Source organism: Terrapene carolina, unplaced genomic scaffold (genome assembly GCF_002925995.2).
Source record: "Terrapene carolina triunguis isolate 2854851 unplaced genomic scaffold, T_m_triunguis-2.0 Scaffold141, whole genome shotgun sequence".
NCBI classification, from domain to species: domain Eukaryota; kingdom Metazoa; phylum Chordata; order Testudines; family Emydidae; genus Terrapene; species Terrapene triunguis.
The window spans coordinates 3,236,772-3,260,097 of NW_020664492.1; the positions used below are offsets into that span (position 1 = coordinate 3,236,772).

The window sequence follows — 23,326 nt, forward strand, 5'->3', positions numbered from 1 at the left end:
TTTTTTTTTTTTTTTTTTTTTGCTTGGGGCGGCAGAAATGCTGGAGCTGGCCCTGACTCCTGCAGATCTCTATGGAGGTGGTGATTCAGTTTTACAGAGTTTTAAGTTCCACAGGGCTGAAGCTAAACCCTTGTGCAGCTACTAAACCCCACAGGACTAGGTAGCTTAGCTTCAGGCTTCCTTGTCAGGGCATTCCTAAGTTCTCAGTGCTGATGTTAAGTTCCTACAGCACTGAAGACCTCTGGTAGGCTTGAAGGTACTGATTATCTGAAGCCCCACTTTTATGTAACTTTTTGAGTGTCCTCTATGATCTTAAAAAAAAAAAGATCAGGGTTCTATTGTGTTGAGGAACAGACATCAACAGTGATGCAAACGTGGTTATTAATAATTTTATTATAATTGTATGTAGGTTTAGGTTATTACATACTTGCCTTCACCTTTAGTGAAGATAAGGAAATATTTCCATTAATTTCATACACATGATGAGTGAAGAATGATCATTTGCGTACTTATTAAAAATTAATCTGGTTGCTAACTAAAATGTTCGAGCTAATTAAAGAAATTCCTAGGAAAGCAGAGAATCATCACCAAAAGCGTCAAAGGGGGTGACATCTGTTTAGCCATGAAACCATATTTGTTGCTTCTAAATGTGTTTACACAGATTCTTTATCTCATGAAAACATTCTTAGGATATTTATGTTTTAGAAAGAGACCTGATTATGTAAAAGGACATAAGGATGTTCTTTATACAGGATATAATACCTTTCCAGGCTACTGTACCCCTTTCAGTAGTCTAATTTGTCTTGTGTACCTCCAAGTTTCACCTCGCTTAAAAATTATTTCTTTACAAAATCAGACATAAAAATACGGAAGTGTCACAGCACACTATTACTGAAATATTGCTTACTTTCTCATTTTTAAAATAAATCAATTGGAATATAAATATTGTGCTTACATTTCAGCATATAGTATATAGAGCTGTATAAACAGGTCTTTGTATGAAAGTTTAATTTGTACTGACTTCACTATTGCTTTTTATGTAGCCTGTTCTAAAACTAGGCAAATACCTAGATGACTTGATGTACCCCCTGGAAGACCTATGCGTACCCCCAGGGATACATGTACCCCCGGTTGAGAACCACTGTGATACCAAGGATGTGTTATCAGAGCTCTAAACTGAGGGCAGGTCTACACTACCCGCCTGAATCGGCGGGTAGAAATCGACATCTCAGGGATCGATTTATCGCGCCCCGTCAGGACGCGACAATCGATCCCCGAATCGACGCTCTTACTCCACCAGCGAAGGTGGGAGTAAGAGCCGTCAACGGGAAGCCGCGGAGGTCGATTTTGCCGCCGTCCTCACAGCGGGGTAAGTCGGCTGCGATACGTCGAATTCAGCTACGCTATTCGCGTAGCTGAATTTGCGTATCTTAAATCGACCCCCCCCCTGTAGTGAAGACGTAGCCTAAGTCATAGAAGTGGACGTCTTTACTCCTCCTCTTTGCAAAGAGATAAGCCTTAGTTTAAACCCACAAAAAGAATTCTGAAAATATTCTTAGTGAAAAAACAGATTTCTTTTACAGGCACTTTGAAGTTTCATTCTTCAAACTTCAAGGGTGGGAAAATTATGGTTTGGAAATATTTTCCAGATGATATCGATTACTTGTATCTAACTTGGGGTTTGTCTTAAAAGTTCTCCCTCAAATGTTTAAGATGGTATAAGCTTCCTTTGAGATGTTTATTTGCAAATATTTTCTATTGAAATGTAAATACTTCATATAATAACACCAGCCAGATACCATTGTTATGTGAATAGTCAGATGTTTTATATATAAATATAGCAAGGTCTTTTAATGCTATAACTGATGACTAACACAAGAAGCTATTTAAGTATAAAATAGTTATATTAATTGGGGAAATAATTAGTTATCCGATAATGAATCAGCAACTCCTTATTCAGAAATCCCCTCATGGGAATTTGTGCTGACAAGGTTAGCATTAACTCCTGCCAAGTCCCTTTTCCATGACGTTGACCTCCCCATGAAGTTTTGGAGGGAGGAGGATGCAGGTAAAAGGAAGACACTTCCAGTTTGGCTGCTGCAGGGGGAAGAGTTGGGAAACAGTAGGGAGAAGCTGTCCAACATATGAATATCCTGAAATCCATTGGATTTCCCTGTAGATCCTGGAACATTCATGCTATTTAAGGAGGAGAACTCCTCCTAACCTGCAGGGCAGCAAACCCATCCTCCCACCCTCCCAAACAGGATTCTTGGATGTCTTTGCAATTGTCAACTCTTGGAGTTTTCCATTAAACTTTTCTATTTTTTTTTTTTATTTTTCCAAAAACCACTAACAATTTATAGTCTACAGAAACAAGAAACGATAGGCCAAATCTTAACTGCCGCTCTTAATGCTAATTCAGGGATGTGACCACCACTATTTTAGTCAGATGGAGTTCTTACTGTGCCCTAGGGGACACCACAAGACAAGCATAATACTTATTTTATTAATTGAATAATTGATATCATTTAATTATCAATTTTATAACTAAAGAAAGGAAAATAAAAGAAAAACAGAGCACTAGCTAGTAGTGAATAATGGTTACTTCAGTTATAATCTCTTCTGTGTGTCTTTCTATGGAGAGCTTTCAACAGATTATACCTTAGAGGGGGATCACTCTTCTCTAGGTAAAATAAGACCAAAGTACATTAATCCCAAAATAAGTAGTAAATCCTGCTTCTGTGCATCTGAGGTGAAATCTTCACTGCAGAGTTAACTAGAGTGTAGATAACTCAAGTTAACTTCTCTCAAATTAGCCTAGATTGAGTGAGAGTAGTCACACTGCAAAATAACTCTTGAACTACACAGTAATTGTATTAGCAACACAGAGTGATTGTGTTTGCAGCTGACAAGTTGTGCTCACTCATGTTGTAGACTATGCCCTTTGACTGGTAAAAACATCACCATTCTCGAGTTAAGGGTTTGTGTGTATGGATGGGACTTGAGTTGGGGCAACACTTGAATTACAACTCAAGTTAACTTTGCAGTGAAGGCAAGCCCTGAGATGTCTCTTCCCCAGTATTTTCGGGCTCACTATGACAGGATTCTCACTAATCACATCTTTGCTGCCCCACATGGATGAAGGGATGATATTGCCCTTTATTTCCAAAGACTACATTAACCAATACATTCTCATGAACTAAATGCACTTGAAAGCCACACAGAAGTTGCAATGAGTAAAAAGACTATTTTGTATTTGAAAGCCACAGCAAGGAATGCCCTTGGTCAAAATGTGGATGTAAAGAACCAAAAGTCAAACTCTGCCTTTGGATTCACATAATAAATTCCCCTTGAAATCAGTAGGCTGTACGTGCAAGTATATGAGAGAATATTTTGGTCCTACAGAAAGTCAAAAGTATGGAATAATAGCAGGCCATATCTGGTTTGGTAACACATTGCTTAGAGATCAAAACCACAATGTGCAACCAACCAATAGTGCTATATTAAACTGCACTTAGGTCATGCAAACACCTGCAAAGATCACACACGAGTAGATCTTCAAAATTTTAGCAATTTGTTCTCCAAAGTGTTTTTCTGGAGGCTAAGCTATTTTTTTTTTTTAGAGTAATGAAACTATACCTAAAAACACAGTGATTTCACTTAAAGCATTTCTTCCATTTGAAAGATTCTAAGTGCAGCCAAAGTACTAATCATATTTTTTCATTTTTTAAATAAGTTATGGATGAACTGATACAGCAACAGTAAGGCTTGCATTAACAAAGAGCAATGCCTCCATGCAGTCATTCAGTAAGACTGGTGTCCTAGGGTTCAAGAGAAGCAGAGGTCTCTATATCCCAGGACATCACACCCCTTATCCTACCAAGTTCTTCATATCATCATTCATAATGAGACAAAAAATTTCAAATGACTAATTATCAGCAGCTGGCATTCAAACAGTCATGCATGTACATCTTCCTCTAGTTCTTTAGAATTTATAGAATCAGAAGATAATACATTATTAGTTTTAAAATAATTATTCATCTTAACAATACATTTGCATCTGGCCATTCCTACTGCATAATATTTAGTTTAAAAAAATGAAACACATTAGGATCTTACCTATTGTTTTCTTTTTGTTTACTGTACTGTCTGCCTTATGTCGTTTCTGTCATGAAACAAAAAAAAATAAAAAACATTTAATTACACTCAGGAAGATTCCACATTAGTAACCCATGTGCTGAATGAACAAGGCAAAAACTGGAGGAGCAAAGAACAAGGCAGAGAACTCTCTTTTGTCAATTAAATTAGATCGTCTATGCTGTTTTATGCACCTTTTTGCTTAGAATTACAAAAGACCGATATCGACTTTTTGCATCTAAATTAGGAGGTGGTATTCACTATGCTGAAAATGTACCACTTATACTTTGCTCAGTAACAACAGATAACAAGGCAAGGTAAAAGCTGCCTCCAAAAATGCAATGAGAACAAGTGAATAATTCTACATGATGTGTGTTGCCTACACATATTCTATGTGTAATTTGTCCTAGTATTATGTATTCAAAGCTTCTTAAAATACAGTAAAAAAACTGACATAATTAATTCAATAGCTGACAGGAGACAGACCTTTTGACTACAATAACCCTACTTTCCTGGAATCCTGTAATACTTATTTTACAAAACAGACTGCTCACCTGAGCAGGAATTTTTCTTCCCCTTGTATTTGTTAATATTTCATCTACACTTGCCAAGTGTCAAAATTTGTCTGAAAGGCTTTGTCTTAAGTTACTTTACAATCGTAGGGTGCTGAGTACATTTATACCTAACTAAGAAAGCAAATGAGGGTGCCTTTCTAGGTAGGGCGTGTGGATGAGAATGCTAGGAAATACCATTTTGAGAAAGGATGGGAGAAAATCCTCTTACCTCCATTTTTAATTTTTTCCATATCCCTTCCCTGTTTACCATATGTCTGGAATGGAAACTTTTTCTAACTTAGTTCACTTAGCCGCAGGACCTCAATTTGAGTCAGCAGCTTTGAATGTCAATTAAAATAGTTGGTATTGTTTTGTCTGATGTGAGAATATACGGGTCATTGTCACAAGGTAGCTGGTCCCTGCAGATAGACTGAGCCCAGCTCCCCTTGGACTGGAGCAGATGAGCCCAATCCAGTTCATTAAAGAAGACTTGGGCTACACCTGGGCCTATAAAGGGCTGCTAGTAGGCAGCTGAGGGAAGGAAGGACTGAGACAGCTGAGCAAAACCATGCTAACTCTGGTGGTAGGTCCCTGGAGCAAGGGGGCCAGGGGCTGAAGGAAGCAACCCAGCGGCTGCGGCTTCAATGGGTCCATCTACACAGCAAAGAAAAACCCTCAGCTGGCCCATGCTAGCTGACTCAGGCTCGCGGAAGTCAGGCTGTGGAGCTGTTTTATTGCTATGTAGATGCCCAGGCCCATGCTCTAGGACCTGTGGGGTGGGAGGGTCCCGTTGTTCAGGCTCGCGACCACCCAGAAGTCAACACAGCAATGAAACAGCCCTGCAAGCCTGAGTCCGCTGGCATGGGCCAGCCATGGGTTTTTCTTCGCTGTGCAGGCATTCCCAGAAGGGGAGCAGAGCTGTTGAAGGAGGAAACTGCCAGGAACTTGAGTGCCAGAGACCCCTGGGATGGGTGGCTTAGAAGCAAGAGGGCCAGGTATTGATTTAAGATGGTCTTCTGTTTGTTTGGTAACCTTTGTTATAATAGAATTATAAACCTCCTTGACAGAGACTGGGCATGGCAGTACACGCTTGGAGCTGGGGAGCAATAGTGTCCCCCGGTGACAATCATCCTTTACATTGTCTTCCAATCTGCTTGTCAGGAAAGGTCTCTTGGCTACTGAATTTACCTACATTTCAAAGGCAAAGGACTAGATTATGTTGGCTTACTACAAAAGAAAGTCAGTTCTGATTAGGGATGTCTTTTTATTTGTCAGATGAAAAGGGGATGTTGCTTTCAGTTTGCCTTTCTTTTTGGCAGAGATTTATTGCTAAGCAAAATGCTGTTTTCCCGAAGTGGAATCTAAATTCCACTGAGGGACCAGCTTCAAAAGATTCAAAGGTTCTGTTCAGAGAAAAATCCAAAATGGATGTGTAACCAAAGTTTATCCAAACACTGGAAGGTTCCCTAGCGATCCATCTCAGTCATGTGCCAACGGCCCTCAATATCTTCCTTCTGATATTCATCCACCAGTGACATTATTGCTAAACAAATGGGCATTTTAATCTCTTTGATAATAAAATGTACAACTATACTTTCTCCTTTTCTTAAAGAAAGGGCAGAATTAAAGGCTCTAGAGACCAGACCTAAGATACTGTTCAGGATGGCAAAATCTAACTTTTGACTACTTAAAGAGAACATACTACACTTGAGTTTAGAGGAAAAGAAAACAGAGAAACAGCTTTTTTTTTTTTTTTTTTTGTTACCATATGTAATTAAAGATTTAATTTCTTGGCCACAAATAAGCAATTTTGTTTCTACTCAGAGAAGCCTTTGGGCCAAATTTTACAAAGCAGCAGCTAAATTAGCACAAACAGAACTGCACTTAGTTCTTTTTACACATGTAATTTTAGGCAAAGATTTTTTGCACCCTGATCTGCTGGATACAAATGTGCAAACTGGGATACTAAATAGTTAATTGCTCTACTTGTGCAAGAAATATGGAGCTTTGAAGTGTGCAAAACAAAACACTGCAAGCTAAAATTTGGGTATGCAAATTCACATTCTCTGTGGAAGCCAATTTGAAAGTTTGCCCCTTTATGTGCAATTTTTGTGCACATAAGATGGTCTTCTGTTTGTTTGAACGTATTAGAACGTGAAAAGAGATGAGATTTAGTGAGTGTGATTATTCTTGCAAGCACTGAAAGATATTTATATTTCTCACGCTTCCAATTAAAAATATATGGATAGCCTCTTCAAAATTTGCTTTTCTCAATATGTTTTAAACTTTGGAATTCTCTTTATAAAATAAATTCAAATATTTTTATTATGGGGCAGATTCTCCGCTGATATAAATAGATGAAGTTCCATTTGTTTTAATATTGTGTTTTTGTAACCCAGTTCAAAGTTCATCTGCATTTCCTACTGTACATACGCTTTCACATCAACACACCAGCCCAGATCCATTCAATTATTCAAAACAGACAGCACACCTAGTGAGACATACATATGTTTAATAAAGTACTATTAAATAATGATAATGAGCCGACTCCTGAGGTCCTGTCTCAGGCAAACTCCTCTTAAAGTCAATGGACTATTTACCTGACTAAGGGCTGAGTAACAACTAAGCAAAGATCTCAGGATTTGATCCAACAACGGTTACTGTGTCACTCTTGAAGATGCATTTACTAAAGCTGTATGTGTTTCATTGGTGGGAAGCCTACCTGTTTCCCAAATTAAATAAATTATACTCACATAGTCTTCTATAATCTCTTTGATGCCAGCAACGGTTAGAATAAATAGCAATGGCACCAAGGTGGTATATCTTCCTGTTGGAGAGACATCTGGAATTTGCTGTAAAGGACAAAATAAAACTGTTTTATGCAGCAAATCTATGATTTATATAAGGTAAAGTTTAGAATTTTATGAATGTATCAAGTGAGAAGTGGAACTAGAGCAGCAGCCATAAGGGATGGAACCTTAATCGTCTCAGCTGCACTCTGCCCTCTACCCCACGTATACTGGGGCTTATTCTGACATCATAAACTTTGAGACTATTCAAACAGATCCATTTTCATACCAATTAAAAACAACATGTCAGAGAAATGTTTCCTTCTTCCCCTCCCACCCAAGTGTACAAGTTTCCCCTAAAAATGTATTGGTCAGAGGTGCAGGATGGATCATAGTAAGTCCTGTATCACTGAGATATTCAAGATTCAGGACCAGAAAGGGAAGCTTTATAAACAGTAGAAAGTGGAGATTCCCAGCTTCTCAATGGTTTATACGCACTTGCTTAGAGCTCTGAAAGGCCCTGAGATACCAGACCTTTAAATCATAGCATTATTTCGCAAAGGAAAGCTATCATAGGCCATTTTCGAATTTCTACAATTCTTTTACTTATACATTTCTCTCTCCCTCCCAGGCCTAGACAGTTGAACTCATGCAGGTGGTGTAAATCAGCAAACCTGCATTTTCTTTATTTACACCAGATGAGTATCTGGCCCATAGTAACTAAGACAACCTGGCTTTACAAGCACATGTATGCAAAAAAGGAAGCTTTTTTAGTCTCTTTGGTTAGTTTAAAAGTAATTTACGGTGAAATTAGCAGCAAGACTTCTTATTAAATTGAAATTTACTTTGCAAACAGCTTTCAAAATCTCCAACTATCCTTTAATTTCCTGTTTAAAGTTATGTACTTCACATTGTGATAATGGTGACTACTTTATCAATTAATCTATTGAGACACACTTGATTTGTTTTTCTTTTAGTTACTTTGTAATTACATTTGAATTTCTTTTGAATCAAAGGTAAAACAATAAAACCGTACCTGCAGTAAGGCAATGAAGAGGAAGAAAGCATTAGCAGCTTTTCTAATCTGCTCATAGAGGAATCGAGGTAGAAATGTCACCACACTGTACTTGGCTGTACTGTAGGTTCAAAAAAAAAAAAAAAAAAAAAACTTGGTTAAAGGACAGTACTGTAACAACAACAAAAACCCGCAGAAAAATGATGGTGCCTCAAGAGCTAGCAATGACTTCATTGTTCAAAGTTAATATAGGAAGTGGTGGGTAAACATTAAGGAGATGTATAATGTATAGAAATATATTGTACTTCTCCCTTCTGAGGGAGCGCATATTGGACCCTGAAGGCTCGCAGAAAGGCAGGATCTCTGATCATTACAACAAATATCACCTGATGATACAGTCAGAAGACAAAAATTATCTATTTAAAATATCTGTCCAAACTCCAATACTATGGGCAGTTCTCTCTAACACTTACATTTGTACTTCATTAGGAACCCAGTTCAGAAAACCACTTAAGCATGTGCTTATCTCTAAGCATGTGGTTAAGTCCAATTAATACTACATTTGTTATTGTTATAGCCTAGAACTGTTATAACCAGGCTATAGGCTGGAAACTCCACAATGCCATTTTTTTACAGTGATTTTTCAAAGTACAGCCACACTTTAAAGAATTAACAGCTATTTTAATTATGGAAATGTGCCACACAATTTACAATCTGCCTTTTATTTCGTACTCTGAGTCACTTCTTGGCTCAGAACTGACCTAGTATGCTGAACTCAAAGCCCTCGTTGTGAGCACTAAGCTACCAAAAAAAAAAAATAGATAATTTCAGAATTAGCCTTGCTGATCATTTTGTGTAGTGATATCTTGAGGTAATTACACCACAGGAAGAGTAATGCAAAAGGTGATATACATCTAGCCATACGGACAGATTAGGAAGAAAACTCATTTCTCAGATAAATTGTGTCGTTTTCTCTGCTAGCTGTATAATAGACAGCACAAGTAACAATAGATGTTGTGATACAAATGAAAACATGGTCAATTTCAGGAGAAAAGTCTATAAAGCCCAAGACATTATATTGTTCAGTTTTGTAATGAGCCATGTCCCCGTGACAACACAAACCTGGCTGATAGGTGACCAGTGCAAGCATAAACATGAGTACCAAATAGAATTCCTAGGCTCATGAACCTCTACAATGTATAGAGAACTGGAATGGAAATATGTTGGGCCAGATCCTGCAGTATGATGCATTCACTTTGTGCTGCTCGGGCAGTGGAGACTGGTTGTGTTCTGCCCATAAGTGGCCAGTGAAGATTTATCCTTGGAGAAGGGATTTCTCTGTTGGCATAAAGCTAATGAAATAGGTAGAGCTGGCTCCCATACCAGCCACCCCTTCACTCTACCTTAGCAGAGCTCTACTACACTCCACTGGAAGAAGATATCTAGTGGTATAAGCTAGAGTAGCACCTGGGCTACTCTAAGGAATGTCAGGGCCAGATTGGTGCTGAATGAGGGAGCTAGCTGTATCTGGCTCCCTAATGGCCACCTCCTTCCCCTCACAACAAGAAGACCCCGGATGCAGGGGAGAATTCAGCTCTTTGTTTTTAAGTAATAAATTGAGGTAGAGACCTCAATATTAATGCAAAAATTATATTAATACACTATTTTAATATTATGCAATTAAGCTTCCCTGTGCCTTTACTGAAGATTAGTATATATTTATCATTATTCTCATATATATGGTACTTGGAGAAAAGTACCTCACATATATATGTTTTTGTTTATTCAACTGCAGAAAACATTCAAGCTAAGGAGAGGAATTCCAAGGGCTTCTGCTTTCTGTCACCCCAGAGACAAACAAACCAGGACACCTCCCTTTGTATAAAATACCAGTTTGGTACAAATGTAATCCTTGTCTCAAGAAAACACACCATACAAAAAACGTTCACCTTTTAGGAAAAGACCTGATTTGTGAAAAGGAATGTAGGGTTACGTTATCAAAGACTAAATCTAGGTGTAAAGTGGGCTTTTTCACCCTCCCAAGAAAAATTTCAGAGTAAACCCACACAAATAATTCTAGAAATATCCTTGTTGAATTTTATAATTACTCTAAAAACTTCACTCAGAAGTATCTAGGAAAAACATGTGTAGTTGGAAATGTTTTAAACCTTTGTTTATTTGTTCAGTTGTGAAACGGCAAATCATTTTGAACGGCATATTTGCAAGTATTTTAACTAAATGCAAAGCACTAAATTAATTTCCTAATATCATTGCTATGTAAATAGTAAAGTGCTCATGTACTAACAGACTCTAATGATCTTGCTAAACTAATTATTGATGTAAGAAGCTATTTAAGTATAGAATATTTATATTAGTGGAGGATTAATTAAATTGGCATGCTTAAATAGCTCCCTCACCCAACTCAAGATGACAAGAAAAATCATAAACTTAAACGACAAAAAAATTAAATAATTACTCAAGGAGTTGTTGATTCTTAAACTAAAGAAGTTCTAAGAATTATTTAATTTTAAACGACTATTTTAAAAACTAAAAAGATTTGTAAAAAGAACAGGATTGTTTGGACTTTTTTCTTTAAAAAATTTCATTTCCTGTTGAACTCTAAATAAACTGAAGGACTATGTCAGACAATGGATTGAATAAAAATAAAATGTTAAACTCTAACTTTAAAAGGTTATCTGGGATTTTCCCAACACAAGAACAAAGGCAGTTAGAAAGTGCAGCATATTCATTTAACGAAGAAGCTCCTACACAAAACCCATAAAGGTACTGAGCCCAGTGAAAGGATGATAGCAACCAACTTGGAATCTACACAAGCCTGAAAGAGGTATGTTTTCCTAAATCTTCATGAAAATAGAAAGAAGAAGGGTATAAAACTCCAAATGGAGCACCCTTCACACACACACATCTCTGCTACCTTGCTTAAACAGCAAGCACGCCACAACTCATCCTGTCCATCTCTACAAGCAAGCTGCCACAGTCAGATAAGAAAAACAGAGAAGCCTCAAAAGGAAAGCAACCCAAGGAAAGCCTCCCCAGGACTTCAACACGGATTGGTGAGAGGAAGTTAACTAAGACACTGCCAACTGATTAAATTAAAACTCTTCTGAATATTTATTGGGATAAGGAATGCTTTTGTAACTTAAAAATATTAACAGTTTCTCCTGTTAATCACCAAATGGTTAGACCAAATATTCTTGAAGAGGTAACAGGGGCTAAACATTGGTAAACAAAAAAATAGTGGGATTTAATTGTATGTAAGTTTCTTAATATTCATAATTTTCCCATCTCAAAACTGTTCCTTAAATGGCTCCTTTTAAATAACTGGTTTAAATATTTTCTTTGATTTCACAGGACTTAGTTAATATTACTTACCGTACTTTGCCCAATGATCAACTGTTTAGGTTACCAATGATATACCAAACAGGCCCCACGTGCTCTTAAATTCTTTTGTCCAATTATAAACAGTTTAAATAAATTTGGAAAACAGTGAACTTTGGTCTTAACTTACCAGATGAAGAACACCCTCCAGACACAGTCCACTGGCAAAGGCTTAATCTCTCCTAAAAGCTCTCCGCAGGGAAGCATACAGAAGAGATTGTAACTAAAGTAACCAGTTAATCACTTGTACTGTGTCATTTGTGGTTTTTTGTTGAACGTTTTCTTTTCCTTTCTTTAATAATAAAATAGCCCTAGTTAATAACTATGATTACTTTGCTTGGTTTTAATCCTGGCATCCCTGAAGGTATGTAAAAGAACCTCTGTTACTAACATAGTGGGAGTCACATCATCTGAAATAGTCTAATGAATAGCCTGTATCAATAATTCCATCTTTTTACTTTGGTTTTCCCTGATTTGGCAGCAAGAGAAACAAGTAGTAAGAGCTGGCCAGCCACTTCTTGTTTCTCTGGACTAAATGTTTCTAGTAATTTTTAACATAAAATTACTTGTCATCCAACAATTTAAAATTACTCCCTTCTGCCCCACAAAATCTGTGTGTGCTAGTATCATTCTTTGGGACAGCCTGCCCACAGCTGTACTAGTAATGCAGTACTCATAATGCAGCTGCCATCCCCTGGCCCCCTGAAGACTGAGACTATAATCTCTACAAGAGCCAACAGAGTATCTGGGACAAACGGATTATTTTTAACCAGGGGCGGCTCTATGTATTTTGCCGCCCCAAGCACAGCAGTCAGGCAGCCTTCGACAGCATGCCTGTGGGAGGTCCTCCGGTCCCGCGCCTTCGGCGTACCCGCCGCCAAATTGCCGCCGAAACTGCGGGACCGGCGGACCTCCCGCAGGCATGCCGCCGAAGGCAGCCTGACTGCCACCCTCACGGCAACCGGCAGGCCGCCCCCCCGCGGCTTGCCACCCCAGGCACGCACTTGGTGCGCTGTTGCCTGGAGCCACCCCTGTTTTTAACTAGCTGTTTTCCCAGGGAACCAGCTTCTATAGCACTCTTAATCTAGAGGGGTTAGATTGTTTTCTCCAATCTCCTGCCTTAGGATCCACACCGCAGGACCCAAGACACCACCACACCCGAGCTCCCCCACACACATAAGGAAGGTGCAGACTGTACCATGACAGTAAGCCCTGCCTTCTCTGTGGGATGCACCAAGTGAGCATTTCCAGTCCTCCCCAAGAAGTCTTTTGGCCAATTTCACTGCATGACAGCACTGATATCCAAACTAACAATAAGGTTCAGAGTAAGAATGAGACATACATAATCAAATGTTCTTTTAAAATCCAAACACATTACACCTACGATGTGCCTTTGATTCACTAGTCTATGTTGCCATATTAAAACAGGTATTCACAAAAAAGTCTGCTTTTTCCATTTAATTAATTGCCATGCATAATGATTAACTAATAAAATATAAGTCTCATTACATACCCGATTCTGCAAACACTTATGAACATGTTAACTTGACTTACAGAGTAAATGGGACTTCACATGTGAGAAAACTTAAGCATGATTAGCAATCTGTTATCCTTTTACTTTAACTGTCTTTTTTCCCAACTGTTAATGGGATTTTGCTGTATCTAAGTATGAATAACAAAATTATGAGAGGTACCAGCATATTTTGGTGCTTGGAGCTGATTCTATCCCACTGATGAAGATCTGCCATTCACTACAATGGCAGCAGGATCAGATCTTTAGTGAGGCACATAAAATTAGAACAAAGTTAAATAAAAAATTAATTTTAAAATTGTGGCCTGTACACAATTGTTAAAACTGATATGATGTAATTAATTTGTCATTTCATTTTTACAGCTCCATTTAATTTACTTTGTTTGTTTACTTTGTGTAACCAGAACCTCTTGGTGTCGGGGTGTGTAGCCTACCTCACCCTCTCTCTAGAGAAGATAACATTCTTTACAGTCATACCCAGCATATATGTTATACTGCATACAGAGAGTCAGGGGGAGACCACACATTATGTACTAAATGTGACACTTCAACACAATCACAAGCAGTCACAAAATGTCATTGTATTTAATGAATCATGACAATTAACAGTATTTAGATTATTTTCATATATTCATGCTTTCAATATAATGAAGACATCCCTGACGATGTGGAATTCTCAATAAATTATTTCCCCCTAAGTTAATGTTACTTTAGTTGCCATCAACTGTGATTACTTGAAAGGATTCTTATCTAGTTTTCATTCACATTTCTATAGTCCCAAGTGTAGCACGATACTCTTGTAAAGCAGACTGTAATTAAACACACAGATCTCTCTATGGTTTTCACATACTTTAAAACAGTGGGGAAAAATTAATTGTTTAACCAAGTTAACATTTTAGACCATTGCAGTCACTTCTGTAACAAAGAGATTCCCCAACCCCAAGTACTGTTACAGACACCGCAGGAATGGAGGTTGTCCATAACTCTGAAATGTTCGTAACTCTGAATACAGCACAGTTCAGGCTCCAGATCCAGCAGCTGATACTCCATGCCAGGTTTCAACAGCAGTTGAGCTCTTTACTGAGTGCCCCACATGAGTTTGCAAGCTAATTCCCCTCCGGGCAGGTAGGGGTGTGTGTGTGTGTGTGTGTGTGAGAGAGAGAGAGAGAGAAAGCCTCAGCGTCTTGTTGTAAGTGGCTGCCCAATGCGCGATGGTGGAGGGGTGGGGACAGGCAGCCCAGATGTCCCTCCCTTTAAGATACAATACAGGCACAAGTATCAGGCGCTAGCCATGTTAGTCTGTATCCACAAAAACAACAAGGAGTCCGGTGGCACCTTAAAGACTAACAGATTTATTTGGGCATAAACTTTCATGGGTAAAGTGAGGTTTTTTACCCACGAATACAGGCACAGTACATTATTTGCTTGTTTGTTTGTTTATCTCTGCTGCTGTCTGATTGGTTACTTCCGGTTTCACATGGTGTCTGGTTGACCCGTCAGTCTGTAATTCTGGTGTCCGTATCTTTGATGTTCTATTGTATATTGTGGTAAACCCAGGACAAACAGCTACACGGGGGGGAGGGAGGGGGGGCGTGTAGTAATTAGTCCCAGGGGGTTAAAAGGCCTCTCCCTATCCACTGAGGAGAGAGAACCACAGGGAAATAAGGTTCAGCTGGAAAAGGGGTTACTAGGGAATTAATTAGGTTCAGCTGGCTCCAACTGCTTGAGACCTTTTTAAACCCTCCCCTGCGTGGAAGGAAGGTGTGTGAGAGAAGCAGGGAAGCTGCCAGTAGACTAGGTGCAGCAAGACACTGAACCCTTCCAGGAAGGCTGCACTCCCTCCCCAGAAGGGAAGGAAAACAAGCACAAGGGACTGACTAAGGAAAGGACTAGCCGGACCCTGTGCTACCTATAAGGATTTGCCTTGCCCAAGCCTGTGTCTCCAAGGCTAAAAATGACTGAGCCTACTGAGAAGAAGGTACTTTGCCACAATATGTATGCATTGACAAATGAATGTTTTCTAAATATGCCTCAGGATCATCACAGAATGCTGGTACCAAAATCATCTTGAATTCCATGTTTCTTTGTGCTCAAATAATACAAAGCATCTCACATACACACTTTCATAACACATGAACTCTAGGTGAAGAGGCATAACTAAAAAGGAAAAGCAAAGTTTTACTGTCATATTATTAATGGTTTGTATTAATTGTAGCATCTAGGGGCCCATTGTGCCAGGTATTGTACAAACACAAAACCAAAAGACAATCCCTGGTCCCACAGACTCACAATCTAAGCATAAGACACGAGACTACAGATGGATACAGACAAGCTGAAGGGGGAGTACAAGGAAGCAGTGGGACAATACTGGTCAGCATGATAGGCAGTAGTGTCACACACCAGCAGACTAGCCTAGCTAGTCAATTCACTAGGATTAAATCATTGAACAACAATATCATCACATAAAAAACTGCATTAAAACTCTGAAATATGCACAAGGTAACCACCACCACAACCCTGAAATATATTCCGCTGCCCCGATGTGCTGGCCGCGGCTTCCCACCGCCCCCATTGGCCCGGGACAGCGAACCGCGGCCAGTGGGGGCCGCGATCGGCCGAACGTGCCGCATCAGCAGGTAAATAAAACTGGCCCGGCCCGCCAGGGTGCTTACCCTGGCGAACTGCGTGCCAAACGTTGCCGACCCCTGCTATATAGGATTTTCTCACCCAATACTATTAATTTTTGGTATCGGGGAAAAGTTTAGAAAAAAAATCAGTGCAGAGTTATGTCTTCCCTTTGTAAGTGGCAAATCCTTGACTTCAATGGGACTACTTGGGTGAGTAAGACTGGCAGAATCCCAGTGTCACCAATTTGGTGACACTAAGGGGCAACCATTACGTAATTTAATACTACTTTTTGACCAGTAAACCCTCATACAGTGAAAATGAGGAATGCTGAGTATCCACATGACCCATTTCCCTAGATACTGCTCTGTCAGGGCCAGAGAGCCATATTCTGGGGTAATTTCATCAATGGCATTAGTTCAGATTTACCATGGGCCCATGATGTTTTGAGAGAACACAAAAATTCATTTTTTTTCCCCACCTATCATAATGTTTTCTGAATCTCAAGCTTTTTAAGTAGCTGCTGGGGAAACCTGTTGAAATTATGTCAATAAAGCATAAGAAAGTAGACAGGAATTTTGTGGTTGAGGTTTTGCCATAAACACGCTGTTTAAATAATACAGATTCACATTTGCAAGGGCTAAGCTCTGCCCTGACTTCAACCTGTGCAATTCCATTATCTTCAATGAAGTGCCCTGACATGTAAGTCAGAGCGGAATTTAAGAGTTGCAGTTCAACAGGGAAAAATCAAAGACCGTTTAAAAAAATACTAGCACTAAGTCAGTGCCTGTTACAAGATAAATTACTGTGTGGATCAGTGGTCAACAGCATTTAAACAGGTAGGTGTTCAAATATTCCACTGGAAGAGATCTGCCTCAACATCTGCTACATAATTTAGGACCAATTATGCTCTGAGCTATTCCACTGGAATTACTTTGGATATACTTCAGTGCAGCTGAAAACAGAGTATGGCCCATTGTCTCCACAACAATGCACTAAGATTTTCTAAAAGCAACTCCTATATAATTTCAACAAATTACTTTCATTCATTTAGTTCCACTCATTACCATGCTACTCTTAAGCACTAATGATGAGTCATCATTGTGATAATATTCATATAGATACTAGCAAACATTGTAACCTGGTTTTTTCCACGCAAGAATGATTCTTCATTTTCCAACCTCAGTATATTTTTTGTATAATTAAACAAATTTCTATTCCCGTATTTCCCACCACCTCTTCCCTCCCCACAAAATAAACATCCTGTGCTACGGTATCGCAAAACTTGGCTGCACTGAATTATCCTGCAAATGGCCAGGAAAGTTCCCAACAACAAAATAAGTGCATGGAGATTGCTCCTCACATTTCAGGCAGGCAGATCTGGAGGTAAAAGGGGTTTGTTTTTTAAAAACTAAACAATCATATTTACAATGGCAGGGACATCTGGGATCCATCTTTCCTCCTCACTGGTTGGAAGATTTTTATTTAAAATATGGGCTATTTGGAAACTCTGGACCTGAATGTTCTTTAAATTTGTCTCCTACAGTCTTCAGTGAGAGAAAATTAAATAAGAGCTATACTGGGACACTTGTGTTCATACCTACCCAGTGCTGATTAGCAGTCACATATCGACCTCTTGTCACATTCACCCCACAGCTGTCTATTCGATATTTCAGGATCCATTCTTGTATCTGAACATACTATTTGTATATTTTAAATATAATACTTTGTGCCCGTAAATTAAATCAGTACTGTGCTGCAGTAGTGGCAGTGCTCAGCACTGTCATTCAGAAGATCCGGATTTGATTTATGTTGGCCTCCCTCCAGTGTAAAATTAGAAGATCCAGTTTGTAGCCTCCAGGCTCAGTCCCCTTTGTTTCTAAAGTCCAGTGTCAGAACAGCAGCTCCTGCACCATGGTACACAACCAGAAGCACTGGCAACATGCTTAATACTTGGCTTCCTCTCTCGTTAGGGGTTCTATTCTGAAAGGAGAACTTGGTACAAGTTCTTTATTCACTGAAGACTATGCAGAACAGACTTCCCCACTCTGCTTAACCAATACGCCTTGGTAGAACTGGAGAGACAGCTTCTAAGGATGAGAGGATAATTCAGTCTCCATGCTCATTTAATCATTAGCCTCTTTGCTGAAACTTGGAATTGGACTGAGCCTGTCAACACATTCACACAGACCTACAGCTAGTCATGATGAGATAATGATATTAAGTAGCTACTAATTAGGGCTGGGTATAAACAAGTGACCCAGAGATGGGAAAGCTTTGTATTCCATTAGCAGGCCTAAGGCACAGTCTTGGCAGGCACAAAATCTATGACTGTTTTGTTTTTTCAAATTGGGTCACAGATGGTTACCTCTGCTCCGTGCTATTCCCCTAATGCCTTGTCTGACAATATGGTTATCATCTGAATTATGGTAGTAGCTTCTACAGGCCTAACAGATCAGGTCCTGGCTGTGCTAGATGCTGTACAAACACACAGTAAGAAAGAGCTCCTCCTCCAAAGAACTTACAGTCTAAACAGGCAATATAAGCATAGGATGGGAGGGGAAAGAGGCATAGAGAGGTGAAGTGACTTGCCCAACATCATACAACAGCTCCATGGCAGAGTTGGGAATAGAATGCAGGTCTGCTGAGTCCCCATCAAGTACTCTATCCACTGACCTGCACTGCCTCCCTGATTTGCAAACAAGGCAAGTCACATCAGGCTCTCATACATCCCTGTGCCAAAGAGAACAATGAGGCCATGCCAGAAACAGCAGCCCCTCATCCCTTCCCATTTCACCCCTTGTAACTACGGAGGGTTATGGCAAAGCCTCAGCCTTGCCTATTACCAATCCCTTGAGCTCACTACTCCTATTCGCTGCTTTAGAATTCAAACTATTTTTTAAGGGAGGAGAAAAGCGGAGGTTGCGGAATCATTAAAAAAACGAGTTCCTATTTTACTGATGGTAGCAAGGAATGATAAAGTAGCAAAAGTAATGAATCTAAAATGCTGGCTCCATATTCAAAATGTACTTTACTAAATGATGCCTCCACTGTATATACAGTAAGAGCTTTAAAGAGCATGCAAAGCAACTTGGGTGGGGGGGGAAATCAATCAAATAGAATTTATAGTTAGGAGAGTACTTAGTATTACTGTTTTATCCTTAAATGGAACACAAACCTAAGCACGAAAGGTTTCATTTTAAGACCATTTACGTGCATTGCCCAAATCATTATTTGGGGCAATGCTTATTTTGCATTTTCTTTATACCTGTCATGTTATTTTGCATTTGATATAGAGATTGGCCAAGGTAGCAATGAAGAAGGCATTGAAGTAAGAAGCACTCCAGAAACCAATCTTTGTTTGAAACGTCTGCACTCACATCAAGTCAGTCAGTTGCTAGTTGGTATTTTGGGGATGAGGACAAATTTAGTGGCCACAATTTGGAGAAACTAGTGGTAGGGAAAGGAGAGGAATGTGGGCTGGATTAGGAGGCTACAGTAACCAAGATGAGCGATGAGGGCTTAGACAATTTTTTTTTTTTTTTTTTTGTGCACGCCAGACAAGCTTTTTTACAATTGGAACAGACAGGAACAGTCAGATTTTCAAAATGTTGTGGAGAAAGTATCAGCAAGATTCAGGGAACATTCCTCTTCCAAGAAATGTGGAGAAAATTGTGGCTTGGCAGCTCTGGCATTATCTGGGGTCCTGGGATACTTTTGTAACCCACACACCTCCTGGGTGTGGTGTTCTGTCCCATCTAGTGGCACCGAGACCACTTAGAAAGAGATTTATGAGTTTGCTCTACAGCCATAGCTAAATGCATGAGCCTCTATTGCATGAACTAAAAGCCACATGGCCTTTAACTAAGGCTGTAGAGCAAACTCATTAGTCTCTCTCTCTCCCTAAGTGGTCTCGGTGTCACTAGATGGGACAGAGCACCACACCCAGGAGGTGTGTGGGTTACACTTTATTTCAGCTTCCCCATTTATATCAGCTGCTTAGAACCAGCACATTCTTCACAATCATTTCCCCTAAACAGCACTACCTCTGAACAGGAACCTCTACTACCCCCTTTCCTTACAACGGTTGACCCCTCATTTGGGAACCTCTCTCTCTGCTCTGGACACCGCTCCTGCATTTCTCTTTGTGGCCCAACCATCCCAAGTTTCATTCCCAGTGTTAACCTACTGAACTCAGTGGAGTTATTTATATCAGGGAATGAACTTATAACTGACAAGGTTTTAGAAGAAGAGACAGTGGAGAGCCCGATAGGAATGATTTGATCATAGGGAGAATTGCCTTTTGCAATATCTTGTACTATGATGACTCTGTGTTGTGATTTTCAGGGCTTGGCCCTATGAACCTAATCCAGGGGTGGGCAAACTACGGCCCAAGGGCCGCATCTGGCCCTTCAGACATTTTAATCCAGCCCTTGAGTTCCCACCGGGGGAGTGGGGTGTTCCGGGGCTTGCCCCGCTCTGGCACTCCAGCCGGGGAGTGGGGTCGGGGGCTTGCCCTGGTCCGTGCGTGCCATGGCTCTGCACGGCTCCCGGAAGCAGCAGCATGTCCCCTCTCCGGCTCCTATGTGTAGGGGCAGCCAGGGGGCTCCGCTCCACAGGCTGCCACAGCCCCAAGCACCACCCCTGCAGCTCCCATTGGCTGGGAGCCACGGCCAATGGGAGCTGCAGGGGCAGTACCTGCAGACGGGGCAGCGTGCAGAGCTGCCTGGCTGCGCCTCCGCCTAGGAGCCTAGGGTGGACATGCCACTGCTTCTGGGAGCTGCTTGAAGTATGCGCCACCCAGAGCCTGCACCCCTGACCGCCTCCCGTGCTCTAATCCCCTGCCCCAGCCCTGATCCCCCTCCTGCCCTCCGAACCTCTTGGTCCCAGACTGGAGCACCCTCCTGCACCCCCAACCCCTCATCCCCAGCCCCACCCCAGAGCCCACACCCTCAGCTGGTGCCCTCACCCCGTCCTGCACCGCAGCCCCCAATTTCGTGAGCATTCATGGCCTGCCATACAATTTCCATACCCAGATTTGGCCCTCGGGCCAAAAAGTTTGCCCACCCCTGGCCTAATCCCATACTCCTCATGCAAGAAAAATTCCCACTGAAATCAATAGGGGTTTTCTTCTGTAGGGAGTATGTAGTTAGGCTCCTTGTCCTAAGGATGCACAAGAACAAAGATATCTCAATTGTAGAATGAGCTAAACACACATTTTTTAAAGTAGCTCAGTGATAGGACAAGATCATTTTACAGAGTGCCCTCCCAAATACTCTGAAGCAACAGTCCAGAAAAGCCCAGAGCATGGTGCTGTCCATTTTCATGGAATTATAACTAAATATCATTAGTTACCAACAAAAAAATTATAGAGAGCTAAGGTTAAAGGTGTGTTTCAATGGAATCCATCTAAAAACAACACTACACTTCAACAAAAATTTTACACCTTTAAAAAACAAAACAAACATAAGCAAGTCTTGAAGTGAACAGATAAAGGATCCAGCTAGTTCCCTGCTACAATATGCTAATTTCCATCACTTACTACTACCCCACCCAACTTGCACCATTTGTCCCCTTTCATTGGTCCTTCAATGGAAATGTGCTGTTGAATGTATACTACTGATTTTATACATAGCTTATAAATAATATATTGTTTATTATATGTGTAGTAAAGATTTCAAAAATAATACAGTCCCAAAGCACACTAAGTTATGTCGGTTTTCCCTAAATTCTCATAGCATGATACAGATCATGAAGTGTGTTGACTATTCTGTCATAATCAAGTGTCAGCATACACAAACCTCACAGGTTTGGGTATTTAACTCTGAATATTATTTAGCAATCAGTATTTTGGTAGTTATATCGTGTAGATGATAATATTCTAGTATTTGGGAACTAGAACCTTGAATAAGAAATGGGATTTTATAAATCAGTAATTTATTGTGTGTTCATTTTTCAGATTTCAATGGGAAATTTAAGGGTATGTGAGTAGCATAAATCAGGTGGAGTGAGAGAAGGATGAAGGACTATAGGGCAGTGGGAAAAGTCTGGAACTCTTAACTGTTCCCTTCATAACATTTAGGTTTTACAAAAAGTGTAGAATAATTTTAAATAGAGTTGGTATTTAAGTTTCCTAGGAGGGAAGCTCTGCTCTGACAATTCTTATGAGGCCCATCAAAGCAGGCTTCTCCACCTCCAGACTTCAGCAAGTCCACAGGAGGTGTGTGTGGTGGAGGGGAGTTATACCCATGTGGGATATTGGGGTAGTGGAGAAGAATGGAAAGGAAGCTTTTATCCAAATTGAAAACTAATTGTTTTAATTAAGTTTAACATAGATAAAAGCCTCTGCTTTTCCATGCCTCACTCTCCTGTCCCCCTGCCCAGGATGTGTACACACATCCTCCAGACCTTCCCCAGTTTCATGTATTTCCCCACTACATCCCCTTCCTATTCTGCCACTCTCCCACTTCCTGTACCTGTTACTCCCCAGATTCCTGCATTCCCAGGCTCCAAGCTACCAAGTCTCCTAGTCCCTGTCCTCCTTGCCCCCCATGTCCACCTGGACATCCCCTTCACAGTTCTTGCTTGGATTCAATTAGCAGGTCAATTTTAAACATTTCTCTGTATACAACCAAAAACACTCTTGTGCAAGAGTGGCCTAGGTCATTGTCACAGGCAACAAAACGGAAGAGAGTCCAATGGGGGAGTAAAGAAACAATACTGGATCCTGCCACTTGATGGGACACCGAACTCTTTGCAATTTCAAAGATTGGCTTCTTTTTGGGGTAGTTGTGGGTGAAATTGGGACTTGGAAAAAAAAATCAGGCTTATCAGGGACATTAGCCTTTGTTCCATAATGCAATCCTGGCCAGATCCTAATTATCTAGGCCTGATCTTGCAACACCTATACATTTATTTAATGTTATTGACTGCAGTGAGACTACTCACATGTTTAAAATGCCTATATAATCGGGGCCGCAGCACACAAACCCATGCCATTTATTTCAAAACCAAAACTCCCATTTAACTTCAATGGCTAAAGATTAGGTCCTCAGAGAGCAGAGCCAACACCAACCTATGCTACTGTCAGATAAATACTGTTACAGTGGGGAGACACAGCAGGCGTCTCTCAAATGACATTTAACTACATCTTACAAGCGTAAGGCAGCAAGAGATATTAAAGCACTCTGAGAAGGATCTGAAGGTGCCCCCTTTACGACAATGCCTCACTAATGAATACCAGGAATGCTCCACATTCCAGGATTACATATCTTCA

The 23,326-nt window shown here is 40.3% G+C and overlaps 1 protein-coding gene across 1 annotated transcript in view; it reads right to left on the reverse strand.

Moving 5' to 3' along the window:
• Positions 1-23,326, reverse strand: part of LOC113406801 (phospholipid-transporting ATPase IB) — a 408,364-nt gene that overhangs the window by 372,166 nt on the left and 12,872 nt on the right. Inside the window, exons 2-4 of the mRNA XM_029911979.1 lie at positions 8,517-8,616; positions 7,445-7,543; positions 4,120-4,165 (exon numbers count right to left, since the gene is read on the reverse strand). Coding sequence (XP_029767839.1) covers positions 4,120-4,165; positions 7,445-7,543; positions 8,517-8,616 — 245 coding nt within the window. The remainder of the gene's footprint in view (positions 1-4,119; positions 4,166-7,444; positions 7,544-8,516; positions 8,617-23,326) is intronic.